The sequence below is a fragment of the Aythya marila genome (genome assembly GCF_965140915.1).
Source record: "Aythya marila genome assembly, chromosome: 26".
Classification (NCBI taxonomy): Eukaryota; Metazoa; Chordata; class Aves; order Anseriformes; family Anatidae; genus Aythya; species Aythya marila.
The window spans coordinates 1,882,894-1,897,523 of record NC_139067.1 but is presented as its reverse complement, the minus strand read 5'-3'; the positions used below and the strand labels follow the sequence as shown (position 1 = coordinate 1,897,523).

The window sequence follows — 14,630 nt, the reverse complement described above, 5'->3', positions numbered from 1 at the left end:
GCTCCCAGCCCCTGGGGGGGGGCCACAGCTCCCTGCTCCCACCCCCCCGTCCCCTCCCCGGGCTCCTTTCCCTGCTCCAGCCACGATTCTGCGGTGCTCGGGAGCGCAAAGCTCCTCCGGGGTGTGGGGAGGGGATGGGGGCGTAAATGGGGGCGCCCTGCTCTCCGTGGGGGTGGCAGGGACCCCCCCCCACAGTGGCTCCGTCACGGGGGTGTCCCCAGGAACAGCTCCGGGACCTGGTTTATTCCCCTCGTCCTTTATTAGGCTCCGAGGGGACGCTTTTGGCACATTTGGGGACATTTTCAGCCGGGCACCCTCAGCCCCCAGCCGGGGACTGCAGCGGAATCGCCCCCCAGGCCGGTGCTCCAAGCCCCAACCTGGGTCCCTGGGCAAGCAGAGAAGCAGAATGGAGAATTTTGGGGGTTTTAAACGTTGTTTTTGGGGTTTTTCAAGCTCATTTTGGCACTTGGGCTCGGCGAAGCTGAGAAGACAAAGTGACAAACCAGCAGACACCCCCCGGCCCCCCGCCACCAGCCCCCTCCCCAAATTTTGCAGCCCCCTGGGAGGTGGGGGCTGGCAGGGGGGGGGGTCTGCTGGCGATGTTCCCGTCCCGGTGCTGTGCAGGAGGAGGGCTGGAGGTGACACCGTGGCCGTCGGGGCCGCTGCAAGGCAAAGCTGATGCTGTGAGGGTGCCGCCGCGTGGGTGGGGGACCCCTAAACCCCCCCCCCCGTACCCCAAAACTCACCCAGCCTGCCCTAAATCCAGTAAACGGGGACGATGCTGCACAGGATGCTCGCCGTGGTGCCCAGCAGGGAGCGGTCGTCCAGGGGCATGGCCAGCCTCTGCTCAGCCTGGGGGAGAAACGCAGGGCACCGGAGCACCCCCGTCTCCATCCCTCACCCTTGGGGGGCTCCTGCGCCCCCATAGAGGCTCCTGTGCCCCCCCAAAACCTGATCCTGCCCCTCCAGAGCTCACCTGCCGGCGCTGGAAAGCCTGGGTGGCCGCATCCAGCCCCGGGATGTTGTCCTTGTCCATGCGGGTGACGTAGCAGGCGTGGTGCAGCCGCGACCTGTAGCTCACCAGCAGCTGTGCGCACGCAGAGCCGGGTCGGTTTGACCCCAAATCCCACCCTACGGACCCCCACCCCCTTCCCTTCCCCCCCCACTCACGTTTTTGTAGTCGTAGACCACCGTGGCCGGGTTTCCAGCTCCGCCGTCCACGTAGAAAGTGGCCGCGTCCTCTTCCCACGCCCGCCCCGCGCCCAACCGCAGGACCTGGGGACGGGGGGGAGCTCAGCCCCTGCCCCCCGCCCGTCCCCGGGGAGCCCTGGGGACCCTACTCACGGCGTCGGGGTGGCCCCGCTCCACCTGCAGCCACATCAGCAGGGCGCCGGCGACGATGACCACCAGCAGGACCACCACCACCACCACGATCAGGAGGCACTTGAGGTGGTGGCAGCTGCTGAGCAGCTTGCGGGGCAGGTAGCAGAGCAGGCGAGGCACGAAGCACAGGCAGCCCTTGAGGCTGCAGCAGCCGGGGCGGCAGCAGCGAGAGCATTTGGGGCAGCAAAGGGCGCAGGGCAGGCAGCAGGAGCCGCAGCAGCCCTTGTCGGCGTCCTGCGGGCGTGAAAAAAGGTGGAGAGACGTGGATATAGGGGCAAGGAGTTGGGGCCAAGGGGTGAAAGAGGGATGGGAAGGGCTCGCTGGGGTTCAGCTCCCACCCCGCTCGCCCTGGGGGGTGCGTGTGGGGGGTGCTGGGTCTCCACGAGGCACGCAGAGGGTGGGCGCAACCGTGGCACCGCTCCGTGGGGCGCGGGGACTCACCAGCGGCTCCTCGACTGCCACCTGCTTCATGCTGCTCTCCATCTCTGCCTCCTCCTCCTCCTCTTCTTCCTCTTCCTCCTCCCAGCCCGGGCAGCCCGCAGCAGCTGGGGCAGCGGCTTTATTTGGGGGGTTTTGGGGTGGGGAAGGGGGCGGCCCCCACGAGCAGCCTCGTGGTGCCACTCGGGTGTGCCGCCCGCTCCCAGCGGTGTTTGCCCAGCGCCCTGCCCGCAGCTGCTTTCCCCTGGGAACCCGCAGCTCAAGAGGGCCTGAGGACACTTGTCCCCAGGGCACGGGGACCTCTCTGCTGCCCCGGAGCGGGATTTGGGGCCAAAGCAAACCCTCCTCAAGGGGTTCAAGCTGTCCTCCGGGGTGGAGCATCCGGGGACGGAGGCAGCTGAAGGGGAACCTGGCCCCGTGCCCGTGACCCTTTGTCACCTCGGGCACCTGGAGGTGCTCAGGAAGGGGAAAACAAAGAGGGGACATCAAAAGGGTCCCCGCGAGCCACAGCGCTGGGGCAGGAGCGGGGTCACCATGGCAGGGGGCCACGGAGCACGGATTGGGGCCGGGTGCTCCAGGGCCTTGGTCCCGAGGGTGCTGGGCCCGCGTCGGTGACCTCTTGGCCACCCTGGGTCCCCACCACGGTCCCCAAGCAGCCGTGGCCGTGGGTCTGCCCCACATCTTGCCCCCTGCCTCCTCCCCCGGGGTGCTGAGCAGGATGGGGACCCCCTGGGGGGCTCCTGTTGTGTGCAGGGGGGGCGCAGAGCCCCTGCCCCGCTGCGTGAGTGAGCAGCACCAGGGGGGCACGGGGCAGGGATGGAGAGGTGACGGTGACACATGGGGAGGTCCAACGCCCCTGGGGGGCTGGCACGGGGCCCCCCAGCCTCTTTTTTGTCCCTTTGGATCCCCGGGTCCCCAGCAGGGCACAGGGGGGTGAGCCTTTAGGGTGCCCCTGGCTGCTGTGGGGTTGAAGCAGGGGGACGTGGGGCGCACGGAGGGTGCAGGGGGCAAGCTGGGGTGGCACCCATGGGTGCCCTGCTGGCCCCGGGGGTGTGACCTGTGGTCCCTCTGTCCCTGTGTGTGTGAGGAAGGGAGAGGGACGGGGACTTTTTCTGCACTGGGGTGGCCCAGGACCCTGCAGGGTGCTGGGTGCCCCAAAGGGCTGGGGGCGCCGAGCCTTCCCGTGCCCCTCGGCTGGGGCTGGACCCATCTCCACCCTGATTAAACCAACACCGGGGGTGCTCCCCCCACGCCGGACCCCTCGGGGACCACCCCAGGCGCAGGACAAGGAGGAGAGCAGCGCTGGAGGCAGGGCCCAGCTTTACTTTGCCGACAGCAGCACACATCCCGCAGCGAAACCCCAATCATTTATTGCAAGCACCACGCGGTGCCGAGGCCGGTGATGAAGCTGACGACGATGATGATGATGATGAGGAGGAGGAGGAGGAAGAAGGAGCCCGGGGGAGGGCACCACAGGGGACACGGGGACGGCGGGGACACCCCCTCCTCATCCCCAGCCCCTGCTAGGTCCAGTAAATGGGGACGGAGCTGCAGAGGACGTTGGCGGTGGTGCCCAGGATGGAGCGGTCAGCCAGGGGCTCAGCACCAGCTTTCCCCTCACCCTGCGGAGACACAGCGGGAGCTCTGCTACCCGTGGCCACCGTGGCCTCGAGGGAAAGCTTGCCACAAGCCCAGCGGCGCCCTTCCCAGGTGCCCAGGCCGCGGGCACGAGGCTGGGCTCACCTGGCGCCGCTGGAAAACCTCGGTGACGGCGTCCAGCCCGGGGAGGTTGTCCTCGTCCACGCGGGTGATGAAGCACACGCGGTGCAGCCAGGACCTGTAGCTGACCAGCAGCTGCGTGCAGGCAGCCCCCCCGTCAGCCCAACCCCGTGCTGCCCCCCCAAAAAGCCCCCCCCAGCTCCCCTCCCCCCGTGGCACCCAAACCTTGCCGTAGTCGTACACCAGCAGCGCGGAGGAATTGCGCCCCTCGGCCACGGCGAAGGTCCCGATCCTTTCCTTCCTGCTCATGGAGAGGTGCTGGGGGAGCCCTTGGGCGCCCAGCCCCTCAATGCTCATCCTCAAAACCTGCAGGGAGGAAGGGGACGGAGTCACCGTGGGTGGGGGGGACACCCCTGGAAGCCCCCCGCTGGGCGCAATGCGTGCGCCCCCCCCCTTTTTGCGCACCGTCTCGGCGTGCGTCTCGGTGAGGTGCAGCCCCAGCAGGAGGAAGGCTGCCACCAGCACCACCAGGAAGACCACGGCCACCACCACCATCAGGAGGCTCTTCAGCTGCTGGGGGACGCAGGGCAGGCGCGGGGAGGCCGTGTACTCCTGGGGAAAGGGGATGGGGGAAACAGTGGGGTGAGCCCAGGCTCAGCCCCGTGCCGGCGAGGCCGGGTGCTGGGTGCTCCTTACCGGGGGGGCCTCCTCTATCAGCGCCTCCTTGGAGCTGCCGTCCATCTCTGCCCTCAGCACGCAGCTCCTGCCCCTCTGCCAGCAGGAACGGGGGATTTATAGGGTCCTCGGGGAGCGCTGGGGCTGCCAAGGTGCCACTTGAGGTCTGTTTGCCCAGCCCGGATAAGAGCCGGGGAAGTGTGTGTTTAGGGGGGGGGTGTGAAAGCCTCCGAGGGCCCTTTCCCAGCATTTGCAGGCGGTTTGGGAGGGGGCCAAGGCAAACAGGGGGGTGCCCGCCCTCCTCCTGCCCCCCCTGCGCCCACCCCGAGCACCCTTGGGGGCTGCCCCCCGCTGCCACCCAGCCCGCGGGCAGCTGCGCAGGGCTCGGAGCTGGCTGGGCTCATTGTTGGCCGCGAGCGCCGTGCCTGGGACGGGCAGCCCAGCGCCCCCCCCCACCACCCCTAACCCCCCCCCAGGCCTTGGCAGCACCCAGGGTGGCCGGGGTGAAGCGCCGGGGGTGGGCAGAACCCCCCCAAAAAATCAAAGCAGAGCCTGGGGGCACGTGTCCCCGAGGCCACCCGCCGGTGCCGTGCCGTGCCGTGCCGTGCCGTCACGCTGCTGCATCCATCCCTCCATCCCTCTGTCCCTCCCTCCCTCCTCCCGCAGCTCGCAGGAGCATGGAGAGCTGCAGAGCAGCAGCCCCGCTGCCGCCAGCCCCCTCCAGCACCGCCGCTTCCCCCCGGCGCTGAGGGGTCCTCGGGGAAGGAAGGAGAGGGGGCAAAATAAAAAAAATAAAATTAAATTAAAAAAAAAAAAGGGCTCGGCTGCGGCTCCCTGCAGCAGGGCAGCAGCACCAGGGGAAAAAAAGGAGCAGGAGAAGGAGAAGGAGAAGCAGCAGGAGCAGGCCAGGGCGATGGAGCTGCAGCACGGCAGGAGGATGCCCGGGGGCCAGCTCTCGGCTCTCCTGCTCCTCCTGGCCTCCGCTTTGCTCTGGGGGGCTGCGGGGGGCCGGCGGCCTCCCCGGCCTCCCCCGTGCCCCCCGAGCTGCTCGTGCACGCGGGACACGGCTTTCTGCGTGGACTCCAAGGCCGTGCCCAAGAATTTGCCCCCCGAGGTCATCTCGCTGTGAGTAGCCGGGGAGGGGGACGGGGACGGGGACGGGGATGGGGACGGGGAGGGGGGGGACGCATGGTCGGCTGCCCGTGGCGCAGGGCTGGCAGCGGGTGCTGGGGCAGGGCCAGCCTCGGTCTTTGTGCTGCAGTGGGGTTGTGCGGGGTGAGGGCAGCTTGGGGAGGGTCTCAGGGGGGGTGAGGGGAGCTCTGGGTGGGCTGGGGACCCCCCCAACCCTGGGTTCGTCCCCGTGTGGGGGTGCCCTGCGGTGCCAGCAGGTCCCCCGTGCGCACGCGGCGCTGGATGGAGCAGGGCTGCAGCCCGGCCCCGCCGCACCGCCCGGCTGCTGTGACCTTGGGGACAAGAGTCCCGGGGGGACACGGCTTGGGGGGGGGTCCCTGGGGGCACAGCAGGGCGCAGGAGCCTCGCAGGGGTGCGTGCGCATCCGTCCGTGTGCGCACACTCGGGCTGTGGATGTGCCGCAGGGCACGCGTGGGGTGGGTGCCAGCCCTTGGGGCTGAGCCCCTTGTCCCCTACGTGTCCCCCCCGTGTCCCCCCCGTGTCCCATCACGACCCCGGGGTCTCCTCCTCCCCGCAGGACCATGGTGAACGCGGCCTTCACGGAGATCCGAGAGGCGGCTTTCGCCCACATCCCCTCGCTGCAGTTCCTGTAGGTCAAATCCCACACCGGTGACCCCCCCCCTCTCCCAAATCCTCACCCCCCGGGTGCCCCCCCGACCCAAATTCTGACCCTTTATCCCCTTTTTTTTTGCAGCTTGCTGAACTCCAACAAGTTCACGTTGATCGGCGACAACGCCTTCGCCGGCCTCCCGCACCTGCAGTACCTGTGCGTGGGGGGGGGGACGGGGACGGCCCCGAGGGGGGGTCCCGGGGTGGGGGCTGCTCCCCATGCCCTCGGCGCAGCCCTGCAGCCTCTCCTCCTGCCCTAGGTTCATCGAGAACAACGACATCCAGGCGCTCTCCAAGGCCACCTTCCGCGGGCTCAAGTCGCTGACCCACCTGTGAGTAGCGGGCACCCCGTGCGCCCCCCCCTCCCCGTCCCCAAGGGGGGGACATTGGGGACAGCTCCGTGTCCCTCTGTCCCGCCGGGCACAGCGCCTCTCGTCCCCAGGTCTCTGGCCAACAACAACCTGCAGACGCTGCCCCGGGACCTCTTCAAGCCTCTGGATATCCTGAGTGATTTGTAAGGCTGCCGCGGCACCGGGGACACCGGGGTGGGGACGGGGACACCGGGATGGGGATGGGGACACCAGGGTGGGGACAGGGACACCAGGATGGGGACAGGGTTATGGGGCACGACCCCGCGGGCACCTCTCTGCCCACCAAATTGGGGGATAAGGGGGTCCCTGCTGGGGCTCGGGCAGGGCAGGGGGAGGACTCGGTGCCCTCCTCTCCCCAGGGACCTGCGGGGCAACGCGCTGGCCTGCGACTGCAAGATCAAGTGGCTGGTGGAGTGGATGGAGAGCACCAACACCACCGTCCCCGCCGTCTTCTGCAGCAGCCCCGGGCAGTTCGAGGGCCAACGCATCCGGGACTTGGCGCTGGGCGACTTCCAGTGCATCACCACGGGTACAGGGACCCCCCAGTAAGGGGGTAAGGGGGACCCCCAGCCCCGCCTCGGCTCCCCGCGCCCTCACCTCCGCCTCTCTCCCCGCAGACTTCGTGGTGCACCAGGTGCTGCCCTTCCAGGCGGTGTCGGCCGAGCCCTACACCTACGCCAGCGACCTCTACGTGGCCCTGGCACAGCCCGGTGCCAGCAGCTGCGCCGTGCTCAAGTGGGACTACGTGGAGCGCAAGCTGCGCGACTTCGACCGCATCCCCGGTAAGGTCGGCACCCGAAAACCCCCCCCTTTTTGTCCCCTGGTGTCCCCCCCAAATTGACGTGTCCGTGCCCCGCAGCCCACTCGGCCGTGCACTGCAAGCCCATCGTGGCCCAGGGCCAGCTCTACGTGGTGGTGGCGCAGCTCTTCGGCGGCTCCTACATCTACCGCTGGGACACGGCCGTGGACAAATTCATCAAGATCCAGGACATCGACAGCCAGAAGACCCGCAAGCCCAACGACATCGAGGCCTTCCAGATCGAGGGCGAGTGGTACTTCGTCATCGCCGACAGCTCCAAGGCGGGCTCCACCAGCCTCTACCGCCTCGACCAGAACGGTTTCTACTCCCACCAAGCCCTCCACGCCTGGCACCGCGACACCGACGTGGAGTACGTGGAGAACGACGGCAAACCCCGGCTCATCATCGCCAGCAGCTCCCAGGCGCCCGTCATTTACCAGTGGAACCGGGCGCAGAAGCAGTTTGCGCCCCAGGGGGAGGTGGGCGAGCTGCTGGACGTGCAGATGGTGAAGTATTTCAAGGCGAAGCGGGAGCACTACCTCTGCCTCAGCCGCTACATCGGCGACTCCAAGGTGGTGCGCTGGGAAGGGCAGCGCTTCGTGGAGCTGCAGACGCTGCCGTCCCGCGGCTCCATGGTGATGCAGCCCTTCGCCGTGGGGCAGCGGCGCTACATGGCCCTGGGCAGCGACTTCTCCTTCACCCACGTCTACCTGTGGGAAGAGGAGAAGCAGAAATTCGTCAAGTTCCAGGAGCTGGCGGTGCAGGCGCCCCGGGCTTTCCGCTACGTGCCCGCCGCCGACGTGCAGCTCCTGCTGGCGCCCAGCTTCAAGGCCAACACGCTGGTCTACCGGCACGTGGTGGTGGACCTCAGCCTCTAGCCGGGGGGAGGCAGAGCCCCCAAAAAGTGGCTCTCACCTCCCCCGGGGGCTGCTCGGGCACGGGGACACGCATGCGCCCGCCAGCCCCGTCCTCTGCCCCGCGGTCACAGCCCGGTGCCTGCGCCCCTCCCGCACCCACACCCTTTTTTTTGGGGAAGCCACTGCCCTCGTTTTTCCCCCGTTGCACCCACAGATCCCCTTCTCTGCCCTCCCATATGCAGCACCCACGGCCACCCCGTCCTGGCCGCGTGCTGGGACACCCCTCACCCCTGCAAAGCGACGCCCTTGGGTGCTGGCAGGGGGGGGAGCACGGGCACGGGGTATGGGGGCACTGCTGTGGGGCTGCAGGCAGGGCCAGGGCTGTATGGCATGGTCCCAGGGCATGGGGCTGCTTCCAGGTGGGTGGGATGCTCGGGGGCAGAGGGATGTTGGCAGGCGGATGGGATGCTTTGATGCCGAGGTGTGTAATGGGGTGCTCTGGGGTCAATGGGATGCCCCGGGGTGGATTGAGATGCGCCAAGGTGGATGAAATGCCCCAAGGTGGAGGGGATGCCCTAAGGTGGAGGGGATGCCCTAAATTGGGTGGGATGCCCTAAATTGGATGGGATGCCCTAAATTGGGTGGGATGCCCTAAAATGGATGGGATGCCCTAAAATGGATGGGATGCCCTGAGTTGGATGGGATGCTCAAGAACAGCGGGATCCTCCGATGCCAAGATGTAATGGGATGCCCCAAGGTGGTTGGGATGTTCCAAGGTGGATGGGATGCTCTGAGCTGGATGGGATTCCCCAGGATGGTTGGGATGCCCCAAGGTTAATGGGATGCCCCGAGGTTAATGGGATGCTTGAGGCCAGCAGGATGCAGCCCCAATTCCTGTCCCCCCTGTGCACACCCCGCAGCCCCTCTGCCCCATCCCCGCAGCGTGCCAACCTCACCGGGGTGCACGCACCCACCGAAAACACCCCCAAATAAACAAACTGTGACCCCCCAGCCGTGCCTCCACCTCCTCCCAGCGGCCCTACGAGGCTGAGGACAGCCGAGAGCCCTGCTCGGGGCTCTCCCGGGCGTTTTGGGGGAGCAGCAGAAACCCTGGCCCGAGGCGGGGAAGCGGGAGGTGTTTCCCCAGGGTGTGGGGTTTGCTCCTGCACCCCGCCCGCATGGCTGGTTTTCCAGGGGAGCCTTTCCAGGTCCCACGGGCGCCTGCATATGCATGGGGAAAAACCACCAATTAAGCTCACGAATAACGAGCCTCTTTTCGGGAACAGGCAGCCCGGGGAGAGGGTTTTTTCCCAGGCGGCTGCAGATCCTAAACGCGGGGCTCCGCCACCCCGCTCTGCCTCGGTTTCCCCAGCAGGAGAGGGAAGATTTTAGTGGGGAGGGAGGCGGGGGGGTGCCGGGACCCCAAAAGCAGCTGTGGTAGGGGTCTGGGGAGCCCCATGGCCACCGCTGGGGACGTGTGGCTGGGGGAAACGTGGCCTGGGGCAGGTGCCAAGTGCACCCATGGGGGCTGGAGAAGCTCTCCAGGTGAGCCCTGTCCCCAGGCACCACGTCCAACCTCTCCTTGAGCACCCCCGGGGACGGTGACCCCACCACCTCCCTGGGCATCCCGTCCCAACGCCCGGCTGCTCTTTTTGGGAAGAAAAGTCTCCGAACTGCAACCTGAACCTCCCCTGGCACACCTCGAGGCCGTTCCCTCTGCTCCTATCACAGTTAGGCCATCCCCGAAACCAAAATAAAACCCGGAGATCACACGAAGGCGCCTGCTTCGCCTTTTTCCGTGTTCTAAAGGCTTAAAATAAAAACAAAAACAAATAAAAAATGGGTGGGAGAGGGAGGGGCTCACCCTTGGCACTACTGGGCGTTACCCTTTTAAGACGCGGCGTTACCCTTTTAAGACTCCGCGTTGCCCTTTTAAGAAACGGCATTGCCCTTTTAAGAAAACGAATTGCCCTTTTAAGAGAAAGGAATCGCCCTTTTAAGGCGCGCCGTTGCCCTTTTAAGGCGCGCCGTTGCCCCTTTAAGCCGCGCCGTTGCCCTTTTAAGAGTAGCCCCGGCCCCTTTTTTAAGAATGGCGGGGCGGGGCGGCGGGGGCCGTTGGGCTGGCGGCGCATGCGCAGAGCCCGCGGCCGCCCCATTCAAGCCGTAGGGGCCGCTGCGGGCCCCCCCGGGCCCCCCCCAGCCATGGTGGGCTGGGTGCTGAGCCGGGCCGTGCTGTGAGTGGGGGGGGGCTCTTGTGGGCCCCCCCCGGACCCCTGTGGGCCCCCCCGGTGCTGGGGGGGGGTGGCAGTTTAATTGGGATCGGGGCGGGGGGGGCGTGGAGGGGTTTTGGGGGGGTTTTGAGGGGTTTTGGGGGGGGTTGGGGTTTTTTGGGGGGGGTTTTGGGGTGTGGGGGGGTTGGATTTGGGGTGGGGGGGAGGTGGTGCCCCCCCCCCGGGGTGTGGGGGCTGTTAGGGGGTTGTGGTGGGGTTGGTATGGGGGGGAGGGGGGGTCCGGGGGGGGTATTTTGGGGAGGGGGGGATCTGGGGGGGGCAGCTGCGGGGTGGGGGGGGGCTTGGGGGGGTGTTTTGGGTATGGGGAGGATTTGGGGGGGGCACCCAAAAGGGGAGGGGGAGATTTGGGGGAGGGGGGGTATCTAAAAGGGGAGGGGGAGAGCCTGGGGGGGGGCTCCTCGGGGAGGGGGAGACGTTGGGGGGGTGCCTAAAAGGGGAGGGGGGATTGGGGGGGGCACATTGGGGAGGGGGAGAATTTGGGGGGGGCTCCTTGGGCAGGGGGAGACTTTGGGGGGGGCCCTAAAAGGGGATGGGGAGACCCTGGGGGGGAGGGGAGCACCTAAAAGGGGAGGGGGAGACCCCGGGGGGGGCACCTAAATGGGGAGGGGGACACCTGGGGGGGGGGGGTGACGCCGCCTGCCCCCCCCAGGCTGGTGTTCGGGATGCTGTACCCCGCCTACGCCTCCTACAAGGCCGTGAAGAGCAAAAACATCCGCGAATACGTGAGTAGGGCCCCCCCCGGCTGCCCCCAACCCCCCCCCGAGACCCCAAATCTTGGGGGGGGGGTTGCTGACAGCCGCCCCCCCCCCCCAGGTGCGCTGGATGATGTACTGGATCGTCTTCGCCCTCTTCATGGCCACCGAGACCCTCACCGACATCTTCCTCTCCTGGTGAGGGCGGGGGGCTGGGGTCCCCCCCCCTTTTATTTTTGGGGGCTGGGGTCCCCCCCCTTTTATTTTTTCTAGGGTTTTCCCCCCCTTTTATTTTTTTCTGGCCTTCTTTCCCCCCCCTTTCTTTCTTTTTGGGTTCTCCCCCTCCTTTTATTTTTTTGGGGGTTTCTCCCCCCACCTTTTCTTTTTTTCTGGGGTTCTCTCCCCCCCCGTTTTTCTTTTTGGGGTTCTCCCCTTTGTTTTCTTTTCTTCTTGGGTTCTCTCCCCCCCTCCTTTTTATTTTTTCTGGGGTTCTTCCCCCCCCCCTTTCCTTTTTTTCTGGGTTTCTCACATCTTTTTTTCTTTTTTTTTTTTTTTCCTGGGGTTCCCCCCCCATTTTCTTTTTTTTGGGGATTTTCACCCCCAGTTGTTTTTTTCCTGGTGTTCTTCCCCCCCCTTTTCTTTTTTCTGGGATTCTCACCCCCAGTCTTCTTCTTTTTGGGGTCCCCCCCTTTCTTCTTTTTGGGGTCCCTCTTTTTCCTCTTTCTGGGGTTCCCCCTTTCTTCCTGGGCTCCCCCCCTTTCTCTGGGTACCCCCCCCTTTCAGCGTACCCCCACTTTTAGGGTCTCCCACCTTCTTGGGGGGGGGGCAACATCTTGTAGGAAGGCAGATTTCGGGTGCCAGCTGGGCTCCCCATCCCAACACCTTTCCCTGTAGGGAATCAGGACATACCCGGGGCCCCTCCCCAATATTTTTTTACCCCCTCCCTAATATTTTTTACCCCCTCCCGATATTTTTTACCCCCCCCCAGGCTCCCCTTCTACTACGAGGTGAAGATGGCCTTCGTCCTCTGGCTCCTGTCCCCCTACACCCGCGGCTCCAGCCTCCTCTACCGCAAATTCGTGCACCCCACGCTGGCCCGCAGGGAGCAGGTGGGCCCCCCCCCGACCCCGCTCCTTGTGGACCCCCCTCCCCAGCCTTGTGGGCCCCACCTTCGGCCGCTCCACTCACCCGGTGGGCCCCACCCCGTAGGAGATCGACGCCTACATCATCCAGGCGCGGGAGCGGGGCTGCGAGGCCGTGCTGAGGTTTGGCAAGCGGGGGCTCAACATCGCCGCCACCGCCGCCGTGCAGGCGGCCGCCAAGGTAATGGGGCGGGGGGGGGGGGACACACGGTTATGGGGTGGGGGGGTTGGGGGGGGGACACGCCGTGGGGTAATCAAGGGGTTGTAGGGCCGGGCTCGGCCCCGCTGGGTCTGTTCTCCCCGCTGCCTCGCCTGGTTTCGGGGGCAAGGGGGGCAGTGGGGTGTCCCCCCCCCAGTTGGGTTGGGTTGGGGTCCCCCCCCCTCTATGGGGTTGGGGTCTTCAAAATGGGGCCGGGGTCCCCCATGAGGTTGGGGGTCCCCAATGGGGCCAGGGTCCCACCCCAATGGGGTTGGCATCCATTGTGGGACTGGGGTCCCCCCCCAATGGGGCTGGGGTCCCCCATTTGGGTTGGTTCCCCCAGTGGTGCCAGGGTCCCCCATGGGGTTGGGGTCTTCCCAATGGGGCCGGGGTCCCCTATTTGGATTGGTTTTCCCAATGGGGTCGGGGTCCCCTGTGGGGTTAGGGCTCCCCAATGGGACCAGGGTCCCCCATGGGGTTGGGATCCTTCCCAATGGGGCTGGCATCCCTTGTGGGACTGGGATCCCCCCCAGTGGGGCTGGGGTCCCCCATTTGGGTTGGTTCTCCCAGTGGGGTTGGGGCTTCCCAATGGGGCTGGGGTCCCCCTTGTGGGGCCGAGGACTCCCCAACGGGACCAGGCTCCCCCTCGTGGGGCTCCCCAATGGGATTAGGCTCCCCCATAGGTCCAGGCTCCCCCATAATGGGGCCGGGCTCCCCGTAGACCACCATTACCCCATTGCTTTGCGTTCTACCCCATACAACCTCACCTCAACCCCATCCTTTTTCCCCCCCCCCCACCCCACAGAGCCAGGGCGCTCTGGCCGGGCGCCTGCGCAGCTTCAGCATCCCCGACCTGCGCTCCCTCCCCGACGACGCCCCCCTCCACTACCGGGACCCCCTTTACCTGGAGGCCGATCCGGGACCGGGGGGGCCCCTGCGCACCCCATGGCCGGGAGGTTTAGGGGATTCGGGGGGGGGCTGCGCCAGATCCATCGGCTGGCCCCCACCCCGTGGGGCACCACCGCGTTGTGACAGCGAGGAAGAGGAGGAGGAGGAGGAGGAGGAAGAGCGCTGGTCCGATTCGCAGCTCCCCCCCGCGCCCCCCCCTCAACCCCGCGACCCCAAACCCATCTCCCGGAGCCAGAGCTTGCGCACGCTGAAGAAGAAACCCCAAAACAAAGAGGTATTGTGGCCCCCCCCCCACCAGCACCCCCCTCACCAGCACCCGGCTGTGCCCAGCAGGAGCTCACCCCCCTTTTTTTTTTTTTTTTTTTTTTTTTCCCCCCCCCCTCACCCCAAAATTTTCCCCCCCCCCCAGGGCTCTTCCCGGCTGGTGCGCGGTCGGATTCGGAAGAAGCCCCCTGCGACGGGGCAGGAGGATTAATTTAACGCCCCCCCCCCGGGGGGAAAAAAAGCATCGCCAGGAGTCTTAACCTGTTGAGTTTGCTGCTGCAGCGCCTGGGGGGGGGGCAGGATTTGTGCTGTGCCCCCCCCCCAAAAACACCCCAGGGTGAGGGCTCCCCGCTGCCTCGCACCGCCTGTGCCTTAGGTTTTGGGTCCGGGGGGGGGATCTGGGGGGCTCCATCCTGCTCCCAGCCGTGCCCCCCCCCCCCATTTTTTCCATTGCTGCTGCGGGGGGGGCGCCGGCGCCTCTCCCGTGGGGGCTCAGCTCCCCCCTCCCCAAACACTACGGGAGCCCCCTCCTCGGCACGGGGTGCCCGGGGGGGGTCCCTGCTGTCCCCTTGCCATTTTGCCTTATTCCCGTGTCCCCCCCCCGCCAGGAGCCCCCGTGGGGACATCCAGGTCTCCATCCATCCCCGTGAAGCCAAAGACACCTCCCGTGCCCCCCCCCCTTGCCACGGGACCCCACCCCTTTTATTTTTTTCCCTCTCTACTTGAAACCGGAGCCCCGGTGCCGACCATGCCCCACGCGGCTTTTAACGCCCCCCCCTCCTCGTGGGGGGGGGGGGGGGGGCATTTTTTGTACACAGACAAATAAATCTGATTCCAGACTTTCCGAAATCGCTGTCCCCATCCCCGGGGGGGGGAAAATTCCTTTGGGGGGGGGGGGTCATTGATCCATCCCTCGGGGGGCTTCTCCCCCTGCCCGGGGTGGCACGAGGTGACGGGCTCCTCGCCTTGATGGGGGGGGGGGGCTTCCCGGGGGGGGGCATGGAGCAGCTTAGGTGGAGGTGGCCGGATTAGCCGGGTAAAACTGTCTCAGAGACGATTACTTCGAGCAGCGGGGAAAAAGGGGGGGGTCC

At 66.6% G+C, this 14,630-nt stretch overlaps 4 protein-coding genes across 4 annotated transcripts; 2 read left to right on the top strand and 2 right to left on the bottom strand.

Moving 5' to 3' along the window:
* Positions 1-240: 240 nt before the first annotated feature.
* LOC309887748 (surfactant protein C-like) lies at positions 241-1,910 on the bottom strand. Its single transcript, XM_082779681.1, has 6 exons — positions 1,825-1,910; positions 1,345-1,617; positions 1,171-1,275; positions 977-1,087; positions 747-852; positions 241-662 (listed from the first exon to the last, which is right to left on the bottom strand). The coding sequence occupies exons 1-5, from the start codon at positions 1,864-1,866 to the stop codon at positions 757-759; spliced, it is 627 nt and encodes a 208-aa protein (XP_082635807.1). The 5' UTR covers positions 1,867-1,910; the 3' UTR covers positions 241-662; positions 747-756.
* Positions 1,911-3,124: 1,214 nt separating this feature from the next.
* Positions 3,125-4,311, bottom strand: SFTPC (surfactant protein C). The gene is made up of 5 exons (XM_082779673.1): positions 4,237-4,311; positions 4,006-4,152; positions 3,766-3,906; positions 3,565-3,675; positions 3,125-3,443 (listed from the first exon to the last, which is right to left on the bottom strand). The coding sequence occupies exons 1-5, from the start codon at positions 4,279-4,281 to the stop codon at positions 3,345-3,347; spliced, it is 543 nt and encodes a 180-aa protein (XP_082635799.1). The 5' UTR covers positions 4,282-4,311; the 3' UTR covers positions 3,125-3,344.
* Positions 4,312-4,780: 469 nt separating this feature from the next.
* LGI3 (leucine rich repeat LGI family member 3) lies at positions 4,781-9,242 on the top strand. The gene is made up of 8 exons (XM_082779672.1): positions 4,781-5,340; positions 5,924-5,995; positions 6,101-6,172; positions 6,276-6,347; positions 6,458-6,529; positions 6,746-6,915; positions 7,004-7,168; positions 7,246-9,242. The coding sequence occupies exons 1-8, from the start codon at positions 5,129-5,131 to the stop codon at positions 8,061-8,063; spliced, it is 1,653 nt and encodes a 550-aa protein (XP_082635798.1). The 5' UTR covers positions 4,781-5,128; the 3' UTR covers positions 8,064-9,242.
* A 925-nt stretch (positions 9,243-10,167) lies between these two features.
* Positions 10,168-14,327, top strand: REEP4 (receptor accessory protein 4). Its single transcript, XM_082779632.1, has 7 exons — positions 10,168-10,276; positions 10,983-11,055; positions 11,147-11,223; positions 12,014-12,134; positions 12,235-12,348; positions 13,172-13,549; positions 13,685-14,327. The coding sequence occupies exons 1-7, from the start codon at positions 10,173-10,175 to the stop codon at positions 13,748-13,750; spliced, it is 933 nt and encodes a 310-aa protein (XP_082635758.1). The 5' UTR covers positions 10,168-10,172; the 3' UTR covers positions 13,751-14,327.
* The last annotated feature ends 303 nt before the right edge of the window (positions 14,328-14,630 follow it).

Coding starts and splice junctions, on each gene's coding strand:
- LGI3 (XM_082779672.1), top strand. CDS start 5,129: ATGGAGCTGCAGCACGGCAGGAGGATGCCCGGGGGCCAGCTCTCGGCT. Junction 5,996..6,100: donor ATCCCCTCGCTGCAGTTCCT/GTAGGTCAAATC, acceptor TTTTTTTTGCAG/CTTGCTGAACTCCAACAAGT. Junction 7,169..7,245: donor CGACTTCGACCGCATCCCCG/GTAAGGTCGGCA, acceptor CGTGCCCCGCAG/CCCACTCGGCCGTGCACTGC.
- REEP4 (XM_082779632.1), top strand. CDS start 10,173: ATGCGCAGAGCCCGCGGCCGCCCCATTCAAGCCGTAGGGGCCGCTGCG. Junction 10,277..10,982: donor GTGCTGAGCCGGGCCGTGCT/GTGAGTGGGGGG, acceptor TGCCCCCCCCAG/GCTGGTGTTCGGGATGCTGT. Junction 11,056..11,146: donor GCAAAAACATCCGCGAATAC/GTGAGTAGGGCC, acceptor CCCCCCCCCCAG/GTGCGCTGGATGATGTACTG.
- SFTPC (XM_082779673.1), bottom strand. CDS start 4,281: ATGGACGGCAGCTCCAAGGAGGCGCTGATAGAGGAGGCCCCCCCG. Junction 3,907..4,005: donor CCGAGACGCACGCCGAGACG/GTGCGCAAAAAG, acceptor TCCTCCCTGCAG/GTTTTGAGGATGAGCATTGA. Junction 3,444..3,564: donor AGGTTTTCCAGCGGCGCCAG/GTGAGCCCAGCC, acceptor GTGTCTCCGCAG/GGTGAGGGGAAAGCTGGTGC.
- LOC309887748 (XM_082779681.1), bottom strand. CDS start 1,866: ATGGAGAGCAGCATGAAGCAGGTGGCAGTCGAGGAGCCGCTG. Junction 1,276..1,344: donor AGCGGGGCCACCCCGACGCC/GTGAGTAGGGTC, acceptor CCCCGTCCCCAG/GTCCTGCGGTTGGGCGCGGG. Junction 1,088..1,170: donor TGGTCTACGACTACAAAAAC/GTGAGTGGGGGG, acceptor GCGTGCGCACAG/CTGCTGGTGAGCTACAGGTC.